Consider the following 13,733-nt stretch of genomic DNA (forward strand, 5'->3'; position numbering starts at 1 on the left):
ATATTATTATTATTATTTATTGTGAAATTTTGCCGCCCCCTAAAAGTGTCGCCCCCACTATGCTACGCCACTGTCATAAACAGTTTACTATAAAGAATCGGTAAGTAGATTTATTTCAAAAATTTTTTACTATTTATTCTCTTATTGGTCAAATATNATCGGTAAAAAGAATAATAATAGTAGTAAATATATTATTCCTTCTAAGTATTTTTGCTTCTTGTCTCTAATTAATGTATCTTAATGTGGCCTAAATTTAGCTAATTTTCAGACTTATCACACCTTGTAGGTCAAATTATGAAATCTGAGTCAGAGATCAGATCCAAAAATTATTACGCTTTTATTGACATTTCAAATGCATTTTGAACTTATAGTCCCTCATCAGTCTATGCAAGATGGTTGGAACTGATGAGTGACTAAGTCTGGAATGCATTTCCAATGTCAATAAAAATATAATAAGTTTTGGATCTGATCTCTGACTCAGTTTTCATTTGATAAGTCTGAAAATTAGCCAAACTTAGGCCACATGAAAATAAAGAAATATATTATTATTAACTTAATAATTAAACTTATTTATGTTTATAAAAAATGTTAATTTATAGCTATAAATTAGTGTAAAAGATGTTAAAAGTAATTAGTTAGACATCTATTATCAAAATCAAATCCTATTTTCTATTGAAATGCAAAGAAAAACTTGTTTCCAATCTATTACATTTTTCAAATGATAAAATTTCTGTCATTGCTTAACCAAAGTAAATTTTCCTTACAGGATCTGTCTTATTTGTTATATATATAAAGCTGAAAATCCTAACTTTTTTAATATTTTTTCCTCTTTCTGTCTATATTTGGTCTTTTGAAAGAATATAAAATACAGAATATATGTCATAAAAATAATAAATTATTTTTTTTACAAAAGAAATCATTTATATAATGAATAGAAGAACTATATCATAATAAAATAAATATTGTAACATATTTTTATATTGATATGAAATTTATGATATAGCTTATATATCATAATTTATATCAAATATTTATTTGTATATTATTTTATAATTATTAGACAAAGTGATCAGCTTCCAGTTTGAACAAATGTGGAATATGCCATTATTACATTATTCATTTTTTAACATTTCTTATAGCTACTAGTTATTTATAATACTTACAAGGAGACCTTATGGTCTCGGAAATTCAGTTCGGGATGAGACTTTGCAGGTTAGTAGTATACCTCAAGGGTAGTATACTCAGAAGAATTGTAAAGCGCACTAGCCAGAAGATTCCGAGAAAAAAGGCTCTAAAGTTTTAAGTGCAGCTCATATACTGATCGATTTTATACTATGGCAGCACAGTGAAATGGCTGAGTCTGTAGCAAACTCACTTGCCATGTGGGCAATCTAGTTCGATCCTACCTTCGGCGAACTTTTTTTTTTTTTTTAAATTGTAACAAGTTCGCTGAAAGTAGGATTGAACCTAGATCGCCCGCGTGGCAAGCGAGTTCGCTACAGACTCAGCCATTTCGCTGTGCTGCCATAGTGTAATATCGATCAAGATATGAGCTGCACTTAAAACTTTAGAGCCTTTTTTCTCAGAATCTTCTGGCTAGTGCACTTTACAATTCTTCTGGGTGGACACCCTTGAGGTATACTACTAACCTGCAAAGTCTCATCCCGAACTGAATTTCCGTAACCATAAGATCCCCTAGTTAGTTATATAACTAATATTTAGTGTTAACTAGTATAATAGTTTAACATTAAACTTAAATGAACTCTAAATCTCACAGCTGCTTATATATTAGTAAATAACACCAACAAAAACTTCAAAATTAAACCAGCAAATATATTTTAATATAAATATGCTATGACAAGTGATTTCGATCCTAATTGGGATCTGCTTCAGGTCAAAACATTCAATAAAAAATTAGAATGCTCTAATTTTTTATTGAAAAACAATGCTATTTGTGTCAGGTACACCTTTAGATTTCTCAGTCAAAGGTGCACTGAACACAAAGGAGGCTCTGTTAATTCTATATTTCTTCATACAACTTTCCAGTAGCAAGGTAGATTGGAAAGCAGCCAAAATCATCAGAATTGCCTCTCACTCCAAAAAATTAGATTTTGATAAAAAATTAGATTGCTCTAATTTTTTATCAAACATTTATCTATCATTGTAATTTTTTATCAAACATTTTGACATGAAACAGATCCCTATAATATAAATATGCTATTATTTATATCATCATATATTTGCTAATTTAATTTTGAAGGTTTTGCTGGTGTTAAATGAATTATCAAACACAAATACAGTATGTATGTATAAAAAGTATTTTATCGCCAGCAAACAATTGATATATCCAACATATCCTTTTAATAACCATGTTTCATATATAAAAAATTATTTAGAAAATTAATGATTTAATTAATGAAATGAGGAAATGACCTTTGTCATAAATGCCATACTTTTGTAGTTTTCATTTTTATCATTTGAAATAAATAACTATAAAATATGAAAATTATTATTATTTTAATGAATAATTTAGACATTTTATTTACTAGTATACCTTTTCTTCTTTAACATATATAATACTGAAAAACTGATTCTTTCACTTTGTTGAACTTCTGGTTTACATCTGGTCTGTTTTCTATTTTTTTATTTTGTACTTTTTTAACTTCAATAATAATAATAATAGTAGTAAATATATTATTCCTTCTAAGTATTTTTGCTTCTTGTCTCTAATTAATGTATCTTAATGTGGCCTAAATTTAGCTAATTTTCAGACTTATCACACCTTGTAGGTCAAATTATGAAATCTGAGTCAGAGATCAGATCCAAAAATTATTACGCTTTTATTGACATTTCAAATGCATTTTGAACTTATAGTCCCTCATCAGTCTATGCAAGATGGTTGGAACTGATGAGTGACTAAGTCTGGAATGCATTTCCAATGTCAATAAAAATATAATAAGTTTTGGATCTGATCTCTGACTCAGTTTTCATTTGATAAGTCTGAAAATTAGCCAAACTTAGGCCACATGAAAATAAAGAAATATATTATTATTAACTTAATAATTAANCAATTATTAACAATTTTTAAACTATAATAATCTGTCATAAAAATATTCTTAAATTTTAGGCAATTTGTTTTTTTTTGGTTTAAATGAAAGTACTATCATAATTTATAGTGTAAAGAAACAATAAAGTTAACAGATATTACTTATAACTATTCTTATAACAATAAACTGTTTTAAAAATATAGATTAATTCATTTAATTAAGAAGTAATTCTTTTAAATCAAAACTAAGAAAACAGGATAAAATCTAATTTATACTGTGTTAACAATTATTTAAACAATTTTCTTCAATTAAGACAAATTTAAGCTTTGATCAAAAAATATTCCTTTTCATTTTAATTTGGTCCCGATTATGGGAAATAACTTGTGCTGTATATTTGTAAATAGAAGTAAAATAGTTTTAAAGATCACACATGTCAGATCTAAATTATAATCATAATGGTAATAATAGCTTACAGAACTAAACTCTGTAGATATTATATACATAAGCACTGCATTCGAATGTGTCAATAGCAAATCTATTATAATATAAATATAGCTATTTTTTATAATTCTATTCTGTTTATCAACTATGTAAGATATGTAACCATCACTAAAATTCTTAAATTCAATAAATAGTAAGAAATATTGTACAGACTATAATACATACTAGTAAGTAAGTTACATTATATTGTTTTAAATATTATATGGAATATACTATAACTAAATAATATAAAATAACTTTAAGGCTTCAGTACAACAAAAAAAAAAAAGTTCTCAAGCAAAAACTAATATCAAAGTTTTTGGAATGTTAAGTTATAACAAAAAAATTTAAATACATAATTATTTATATTTAGTTACACATACATACATCAAATGGATTTTAAAATTATTACTACTGCATTCTTATGTGGTTATAATATACATAAAATAATACATGCTTGCTGTGTTGTATTTCTATCATCTCTTGGGCTTTCTTCATTTATAAACTTGAAGTCTTTGCACAGGATGTATTCATGCTACTTGATTTAATATTTAAACAATTCCATGAAAAATTCATTTTTTCATTCTCCAATTTTTTCAGGTATGGAATGTTCAAATAAATGTAAAGCTTGATGAACAAATTCATACTGTTCAGCTGTCTGTACCATTCCACCTCTAAAATAATTATTATTTATTAGATATTTTAAATATGAGCATCAAAATAAATAATGAGTGTAGTAATATCTTTCTTAATCTCTCAAATTTGTAAAATTTGTAAATTATTAGAATGAATATTAAAAAAAAAAAAGCTTGAATTTCTACCTTCAAAATAAAAAGTGTATCAAAAAATTAACTTTATACTCAATGGCTGAAATTGTTTTTTTTTTTTGTGTACAAATATCCCTTGCTTAACATGGTATTTGATGAACATGTGAAATTAATTGTGGTGATCCCTTTATATATGTGGCAGAAGTTTTAATTTATGTGGCTTTACTAGCTGTATTTACTTAACACAAATACTGAGTTTTGATTAACTTGATTTTGATATATGTGGTAGGATCAAGGGATTCATTAACTGCATTAATCAAGGGATACGTGTAATATAATGTTTTAAGAAAAATATTAAAATACTGCAATTTAATTGTTTCACTTTAGAATCATTCTTTTTGCAATCAGCAAGTTAATCATAAAAATGCTTATTATAATAAAATATTTAAGAAACATGACTTATTTTTAATATTCTAACTGTATATTCTAAATAATTGAATACAGGCATACCTCGACTTACGTCGTTTTCCTGGAACCAATTACCGACGTAAGGCGAGGTATACCTGTATTAGTTATGAATATTAAAAATAATGAGTTTTCTATATATATAAAGGTTGCCCAAACGAAAAGTGGACACACATCAGAACCTCAAACATTTATTGCAAATCTAAAAGAAATGTCCATATTTATTTAAGATCCCAGATGCTCAAAGCAGGTTGATGCCATGACAGTTTTTCGATAACATTCTGAGTTAATCATTGTGTGTGGCATAAAGTCAACCAACGACAATCCAAGGCAGTTGAAAAAAGAAATGCAAAGTTTTCGACCAAAGACTAATATATAACAAATATTTATTGTGACAACATCACAATGCCAGGCTGCAATTTTTAATCATATTTTTTAATTCATTTAATTTAAAATATATGCTCTCCACCTTTTAAATTAGTAGTCTTGCCCCTATATATCACAGTTTTCCTTTAGCAATCAAGTTGTGCCGGTCATTTATCTAACTCCTTTCAGAGAAAATTTTTTAATTGAAATAACATGACTTCTGGTTTTCATCGAAAGTTCATATAGAGTTAATTGAGGCCTCCTGCCCCTAAGCTTTCCATATCTGGTCTCAGCTTTCATCTATCTAATCCTGTTCTCGAGATTAAGAAGGAACAGACAGGTGGATGATAGTGAGAATATATATGTTTCAAATTGCAGTCCAATTATTTAGTCAACATAAGTCAACATCCTTTTCCAGCACTGGGCATCATTATGGACTACAAGTTGCTGGGGAGGATGAGTGTTTTCATTGCTTGCTCATGTTCTTCATTTCAGGTGACATCATGTCTTGTTTCCTGCAACAATACAAAGGAGGAACTCAGAATCTTCATTATAGCATGTCAGGTGCTGTAGACTCAGTGACATCCTCATAGTCTTGTGATCTTGGGTGAAATTTTTCGGCACCTATTATGCACAGACTTTTTTGAATTGGATGATTGTTTGCACTGTCCCTTTGCTCAAATTTGTAGATGTACTGATTGTGCGAGTTGTAATTTGTCTGCTACTTCTGATTATGTTAGCCACAGCAGTAATTGATGCAGTGGAGATTATTGTGTATGCCTGACCTTGTCTCAGTTTATCCTACATTGACTTGCAGCCCTCTCTGTAATTCTTACACCAATTATTCATCCTAAACAATGTTCACCATACACATGCTTTGTTACTCTGTAGATGTTGCCACTCCTATTCCCTTCAACCAAACTACCACCTGTTGTTTGATTCTGGACATTCCCATCATAACTAACTTAATATTAATCTGCCAATTACTGGAGAGAAAATCTATTCCCAACAATACTTAAAGCATAAGGTGGCCCATCAATTGCTACTTTTCATGATAAAATATGACATGTCCAGTTTCCAACTGGGTGATCCTTCACACACACACATACCGAATGGTGTATCATATGGCATGTAAGTCTGTTGGCATCTGTTATTAAGTTCTTTTAGAAGGGAGTACTTGCATCTTCTATTGATTCTGATGGCTTCATGTAAACAAATCTTCCTTATAACAGGAAGTATTTTGGCACACTCTTTTGGCAGTTTAATTCTATAAATGGAATTAGAGTAGATCCCTAATGCTTGACATCACTGAAGAAAATTCAACTTTTCTGACATTCTACAAATTTGAAAAAGTTTCCTATATGTTTTGGCCAGCACAGCCATATATATTATATAAATAACCTCTATTTAACTGGAGAAACAGATCCAACCTTCCAGGAATATATGCAGTGCCAATAACAAATAACAGAATGGAAAAGCATTTACAATATATAGGGGCCGCTACAAGACCTTCATATCAACACCTCCAAGAGCACATAGCAACAATAAAAAAGAGACAAACAACACTGTTTTCTCCACAGCGTTGGAAGAAGACATGCATACAAATGTACAAGTATATCAAACCAAACTTATACAGCACAGGTAAAAAAAAAACACAAATATGGCATGTGGAAAAAATTGAAATTTACATGGTGGCAAGGGGAAAAATGGTAATCAACTACAAAGACAGCAACTCATTGGCCCAGGCATGGAGAATCTTATATGAGATATAAAAAAATATCACACAGCAAACATGTCATTATAACTAACCAAGCAATAGTAACATATAAGTGCTAAATTTTAAACAGCATGTGAAACTACTGTAAGAATCTGGAATTTAGGAGAAATATTTGTTAAAATTTTAATTTCTTAGAAAAATTATCAGTCTTTGACTTCCTCTGACTCAGGGAGAACACCACTTAGTTCCTCCCAAAATGATAGTTCAAGTACGTTAACCCACTCAAACTATCCACACAACTATTCTATTTCCTTCTCTTGAGAAAGCATGGCGTGGCATCCCAATAATCCAATTGTATGTCAATTTAGTATAAAAGATCAAAGGTCACCTTTAGCTGCTCTAGCTTTCTTTAACCATGTACTAGTTGTGCTATGTATCTTACTCTTAGGTATCAAGGCTTTAGCCATTGTTCCCAGTTTGGCACCCTTACCAAGTGACCAATGGATAAATAGTTGCTCTTGTTTTATTTTGTGCCTAGTTTCCACCAAAACATTCTCTTCGACCAAACAAAGCTACTGTTGAAGTTTCACAGTGCAAGATATTTTAAGGTAATATGACATTTCATATATGTATGAGGGGGGACTAAAAAAAAACTGAACTCAGAGCGCACTGTCATTTGTAGACAAAGTAGAGAGTTCTCCCATTAGATGGGTTTAGTAGAGACCTTCACGAAACAGCTGTGCAGATGGCATCAGTTTGTAGGTTTACGTTTGAGCATAGTGTTGTGTTTCTCTTACTGTTATTTTGTTCTGAGTGCGAAGTTCTGGGCGTCCTTCAACATCTCAAAATGATGAAAATGTTAAAAAAATCCACCAAAAAAGTTTTAAGACGTCTGCGAGAGGATATGCGAAGGAAATGCCCGGAACTTTGGCAATCAGGTGACTGGTTCTTTCATCACGACAATGCCCCCACACACACGGCCTTATGAGTGACCCACTATTTGGCCTCTCAGAGATGGCCTGTCGTTCCCCACCCTCTGTATTCACCAGACCTAGCCCCATGCAACTTTTTTCTGTTTCCAAGAATGAAGAAAAATCTAAAAGGGAAGCATTTTGATGATGTGAAGGAGGTAAAAACAACTTCCCTAAGGGCACTGGATGATATCAAGGTTGAAGAGTTCCAGAGATGCCTCAAACAGTGGGGAAAAAGACTTGACAAGTGCATCGCATCTAATGGAGAGTACTTTGAAGGTGACTATTAACTTTTTTACAAAATTCCTTCAAATAAAGTTTTTATATAAAAAATCTGGTTTTTTTGGGTCCCCCACGTAAACTCTCTCTCAATAGAACTAGAGATTGTAGATTAGTATTCTCATCCAATTAATTTGTTGAATTTATACTTATATTAACTTAGTAATCATTTAGGTACTGTTAAAGTATATACCTATTATGTAACTTATTATTATAATCTCATAGAATAAATATGGTTATATTATAAAATGTCTAAGTTAGTGCCTAACTCTGAGGCTCCAGAAGTAAACCAGAAACACATGAAAAAATTAAATTTTGTTCTCTTGTATGAATGTAGAAAAAAAGTAATAGCATTTTGTAAAGCTGCAAAAAACAATCTAAATGTTCGATCTAGAACCCAAAAAACTATAAAAGTGGCAATTTGAAGAACACAGAATGTGTCTCGACCTGCCTTGGTCATTCTGTACATCATTCTTAAAACAAACGATCCAGCTGCACTTCTCCACCCAACTACATCCTGGGGCCATCAACCTTGAGAAGACAAGAGGACATGAATGCTCAGAGATGGAAAACTTTGTTATTGTAAGCATTTTTTTCTTGTACAATAAACAGAGTTAACTGTTGTAACTGGAGAGTTGTCTCTGTTATCAACACTCCTACCCATGTTTCGACACCACTTGGACATCATGCCGTTACACATGGTTCAGTGACCTCACAACTCCATCGTTACAGTAGATAATACCCTCCTGTAAATTCCAATCAGCAATCAGGTTAGAGAACATCTTCAACCACTCAGAAGTTCATTGAAATTTTTGATGGTGTGTTGTAGTCATCCAAATGAGTGAAAACTACTTGAATGACTACTAGATTCATGAATGTGTCTCTCCAATCTGAAGGTGGGGGATTGGATCTTATCTACTAAGGACTTGAGTCATCCGATTAGAAGACATCCCTTGCATTCTTCATGATCTTTTGAAACAGGAGGAATGCAAAAGGCAAAACCACTAAAGAAGATGAAAGTGGAAGCAGTCTAAGTGCAGAAAAATTTTAGCAAGTGATCATGAAAGTGCACCTGAACGTGTGAATTCTTGATGATGATGACTTAAATAATGCACAAATTAGTGACATACTATCTTACTTATTTTCTTAATTAGTTAATATAAGCTTGAAAAAAATACATAATTTGGTTCAAATAAATTATTAAAAGATATGATAATGAAAAAAATGACAGTAATATATTATTTAATCTGAAATCAAAAACGATCTGTCTGCAGGATGCATCATGACTGTTAAAATAATGGTCGTGCCTGGTTAAAGGTGTGGACGACCAGGCAGAACACACATTTAAGATTAAAATCAAAAAATTTTGATAAATGAGTGGCACTCAAATGAGGTAAAATCAATTAACCATACAGAAATCTGTTCAAATTACAGTTAACAGGTTTGTAGCACTTCATGGCTATTAAATGGAAAACAAAAAAAATATATATATATAATATATATATTTTTTTGTTTTCTGTTTATGTCGTGTCACGCATATGTTTTGTATCGTTCCTTTCCGTTTCCTTCCTCGATACCACCTGTTAGCCGATGGCTGGGTTTTCCGACATCACATTGGTCCGTGACAGGATCACATGAGACAGAGTGACATAGTTGGAGGGAGATATAAAAGCAGATGTAACGGATAAAATAGGACTTTTGGTTTTCCTCTTCGAGAGAGTGCTCTGTGGACGGAAGGAGAGACAATACAGAACTGAGAAGAGAGTCGACTGTCGATAGAGTTCAAGAAGTTGCAGCACGAAAAGAAAATCTGTTTCCATCGAAGCCAACGATTGTACCGTTACGGAAGAAAATTTGCAAGTCCCTTAGATACTCTGTTTCCCAAAATTTATTTGTAAAAATTTTTTTTATCCATCGGATTTATATTACTTGTCAGGCAAAGCAGGGCCTCACGTGAGGAAGGAAATTTGGAAGGGGGAATATAAAGCAAATTTGTTATTGTTAGGCTATCTGTGTCCGGTATTGAACTGTATCTTGGTATTAATATTGTACCACGTTTTTCGACTAAAATAAACTTTTGTTTGTCTAGTTATACGTTTCCACTGACTGTTCATTGTCCTTCCCTTTGTTCTTTTCCTCGTTTGTTTGAAACTGCAGACCACGTGCCTCGCGGAGTTTATAGGTTTAACATACATAATACTGAAATGATACTAATGTCAATTAACACATTTTGCTTCAGAGTTCCTGATTTATACTTCAAATCTAATGCACACTTCATTTCTCAGCTCTCAAAAGGTCAAAAACAGTGCACACCAACATTAATCGTAGAGGGAGTAGTAACCTTGTATCACCACTCAGAGGGATCCTTCCTTTCTATCTCCTCACCATCCTTCTTCCCTTTCCCTCTCCCTCTGCTGGCTAAACACTTTGTCTATGACCATTTTATTTCATTAAATAAAATAAAATATATCTAATGACAAAGTTTAAAAAAGTTTTCTTACCTGTCTAACCTGAGAGCACAAACTATTCCTAATACGTCAACCATATTTTCTTCCCAAAGCTGCTGAATTCCAATACTTGTTGCAATAAAGCATCCTGTTCTCCCTATTCCAGCACTGTAAAAATTAAAAGTAAATAATTTTCATTAATACAATATAATTTACAACAAATTTCATTCTTCTCTGTTTTATGTTTATATTATAACTAAATTTATATATACAGTGCAGTCATAGTTTATGAAACTATCTCATTACTGACTACTTCTTGTAAATAAGGAGATTTCCTATTTATTTATAGGGTCAAAACTTTAATCTTGCTCTCATAACACAATCTCCCTGCCCATGTTTTCCTAATAAAAATACAGTGTTACAAAATGGTTCTAAATGAAATAAATGAACCTTTATAAATACCAGAAAATCCAGCAAAAAATAAAAGTTTAATTATACAAATAAACATTTTGAACAATTTTGAAATTGTAATTTTCAGATTGTAGAATAAATATGGAAAATAGAACTTAAATGCTTTTTAAAAATGTATATGTCCAAGTTTTATTGGATAGAATATATAAATATAATAACTGGCATGATTCCACTGAACAATAGTTTGTAAATAAAAACAAAATTCTTCCTATAATTCAGAAATGGAAAGCATGCCGATTGTTTAATAGGAGAAACTGCCTTGTAAACTGATCCAACTTCTACCGTCCTAAGAAAAGTTAAGAAAATAATATCTCTTCCAACTATTTCTGCTCTATTTCTGCTTCATCCCCTGTCTAATGTAGCTTGCCCCAGGCTCTTTTTTGAAGTTAAAACCCATAAGGAGGGTTGGACATTGAGACCGTTAGTTAATAAAAGGACCCACCCAGCCTTCCATCTTAAAAAGGTGCTGGCCAACTTATTAAGTGGGCTCCTACCTCCTTCTTGTTTGGTTACCTCTTCCTCCGTTGTGGCGAAAGCCCATATATCTTCTGTCCTAAACAACATTTCACAAAATAAGTATAGTTTCTACAAGTTGGATGTAGTTGCTCTTTACCCCTCGGTACTACAGTTTGAGGTGGTTATGCTTGCTAATGCACTACTAATCAAGAAGGGCTTTACAGCGCAAGAAGTTTTAGAGTTACGCAAAGATCTACTTTTCATTTCCGAAAATAATTACTTTCAGTTCAAGGGCAAAGTATATCTACAGCAGCAAGGAGTCCTGATGGGCTCACCACTTTCAGCGGTTTTGGCAAAGTTGATCATGAGGAATATTGAATTCAAGGTTTTTAGCTTTCACCTCTAAGGTATAACAGTTATATCTAAGGTTAACAGCGGATAGCATATCCGCTGTTATACCTTAGATATGTTGATGATATTCTAGTAGCTTTGCAGGATACCCATGAAGATTTCCTCGCCCTCAAAGATTTTCTTGCGACCATTTATCCCACAATTAATTTTACCTGGGAAAAAGACAATGAAAGGAAAATCGCATTTTTGGATCTAAAAATTACTAAGCCCCGGGATACTATAGTGTACTCCATATTCCACAAATTCAGTGGTGTTCCTCCCCTAATCCCTGCTACAGCATACCAGCAGCAACATTACATCAATGCGGCAATTGCCCTTTAATCAGAAGGGCCTTTCTGTTATCTTCCAGCCAGGCAGCTATCGATACTGAGCTTAATGCTATTCGCTCTGTGGTAAATGAGACGAGCTATACTAATACCAAGTTTATGTACATCTTAAATAAGGTAAAAAGATTGCTTTTTCCTGCTACTACACTACAGTTCCCAAAAGAATCCACAATAGTCCTTCCTGTGCTACTGTTTTGTGATCATGTCACTGTCCGTATTTGCCATATTTTTAGGTGATATGTGCTTTTTCTGCCAGTTTCTCTATGGCCAAGTCTCAGGAGGTTGCTATCCAATGACACAGATCCTACTTCCACACTAGAAAGATCAGGGGTTTATTCTATCCCACTGGAAAATATGTCAGGTGGTCACACCCACTATATTGGCACAACAACCAGAATGTTGTCTTATTGTATTTCGGAACATCAGTGTTCTATCAGGGCAGGCAAGAGTTAAACTGAGCTCACTAGAATGGTGTTGCAACACCAACACACCCCGTTGTGGGGCCAGGTGGTCATACTAAGACATTGTAATAACAGAAGCCTCGTGTATATTTGGGAGGCCCTCAAAACTTCCAAGAACGTCAGTCTATGAGGCGTTAAATATACTTGAAATTATTTTTAATTTACGAGCGCTTTCGACGTAAATAAGCACGTCGTCTTCAGGTAAAATTAAATTTGAATAAAGAATTCGAACCATACATTTAAATTTAAAACATTAACGATACTAGCCGTTTTTTGAACATACAAAAAAGAGATTTTAAATTTAAATATTTAGAATTAAACATTTAAAATTGGTGTGCATGCGTTTTAAAACAAATAAACATCGATTGGAGTGGCTATTAATTATTATGTGAACGCGAAAAATTGGCGCACGTGCACCTTAACATGCATAACATGAGAGCCAATTAGATGTCTATTAAGAACAATTAAATTTTTAGAATTTAAATTAAAACACTTTGTAAATACGTATAAAATTTTTGGCACGCATGCGCCTTAACATAGACAGCATAGAAACCGATCGGAATAGATCCACAAGTGCAAGTTTATGTTAAAATTTAAATTTTAAATATTAAAGCGCGGGACATAATTTAAAATACATAACACACGTAAAAAGACGCACATAAAGGGGCCGACATGTATGTGCTTTGAATCATGTAGGAGGTGCGGGAAGAGAATGCAAAATTATTGTTGGTTTTTTAACCGCCTGAATAAATTAATCCAGACGTCCGGTAAATCGAGGGTAGGGGTGTTGCACGGGGAGAGCAGTTTTGTGAGGAGGGCCTCCCAAATGTATATCAAGTTCCCTTCATCACAGCGTTTGAGTATTTCCACTCGATTCCAAAGCGCTACGTGGTGGTGTTGTATCACCAATTTGGAAAGTTCCGTGTCACAATTGCCAAGTGCCACCGAACGTTGGTGTTCAGATATGCGAGCAGCCAGCATTCTCGTAGTCGCTCCTATATAATTGGTGCATAGTCCTGATATTGGATTCTGCAGGGGAACGGAGTATACACCAGATTTTTCCAGGGTG

The 13,733-nt window shown here is 32.6% G+C and overlaps 1 protein-coding gene across 1 annotated transcript in view; it reads right to left on the reverse strand.

The window, feature by feature from the left end:
- Positions 1-3,327: 3,327 nt before the first annotated feature.
- The window catches only part of LOC111627619 (receptor-type tyrosine-protein phosphatase R-like), a 98,379-nt gene continuing 87,973 nt past the window's right edge, over positions 3,328-13,733 (reverse strand). The window contains exons 8-9 of the mRNA XM_023371204.1: positions 10,594-10,707; positions 3,328-4,201 (exon numbers count right to left, since the gene is read on the reverse strand). Coding sequence (XP_023226972.1) covers positions 4,108-4,201; positions 10,594-10,707 — 208 coding nt within the window. The 3' untranslated portion in view covers positions 3,328-4,107. The remainder of the gene's footprint in view (positions 4,202-10,593; positions 10,708-13,733) is intronic.

The sequence above is a fragment of the Centruroides sculpturatus genome, unplaced genomic scaffold (assembly GCF_000671375.1).
Source record: "Centruroides sculpturatus isolate CEXI.00-Female unplaced genomic scaffold, Cexi_2.0 scaffold357, whole genome shotgun sequence".
NCBI classification, from domain to species: Eukaryota; Metazoa; Arthropoda; class Arachnida; order Scorpiones; family Buthidae; genus Centruroides; species Centruroides sculpturatus.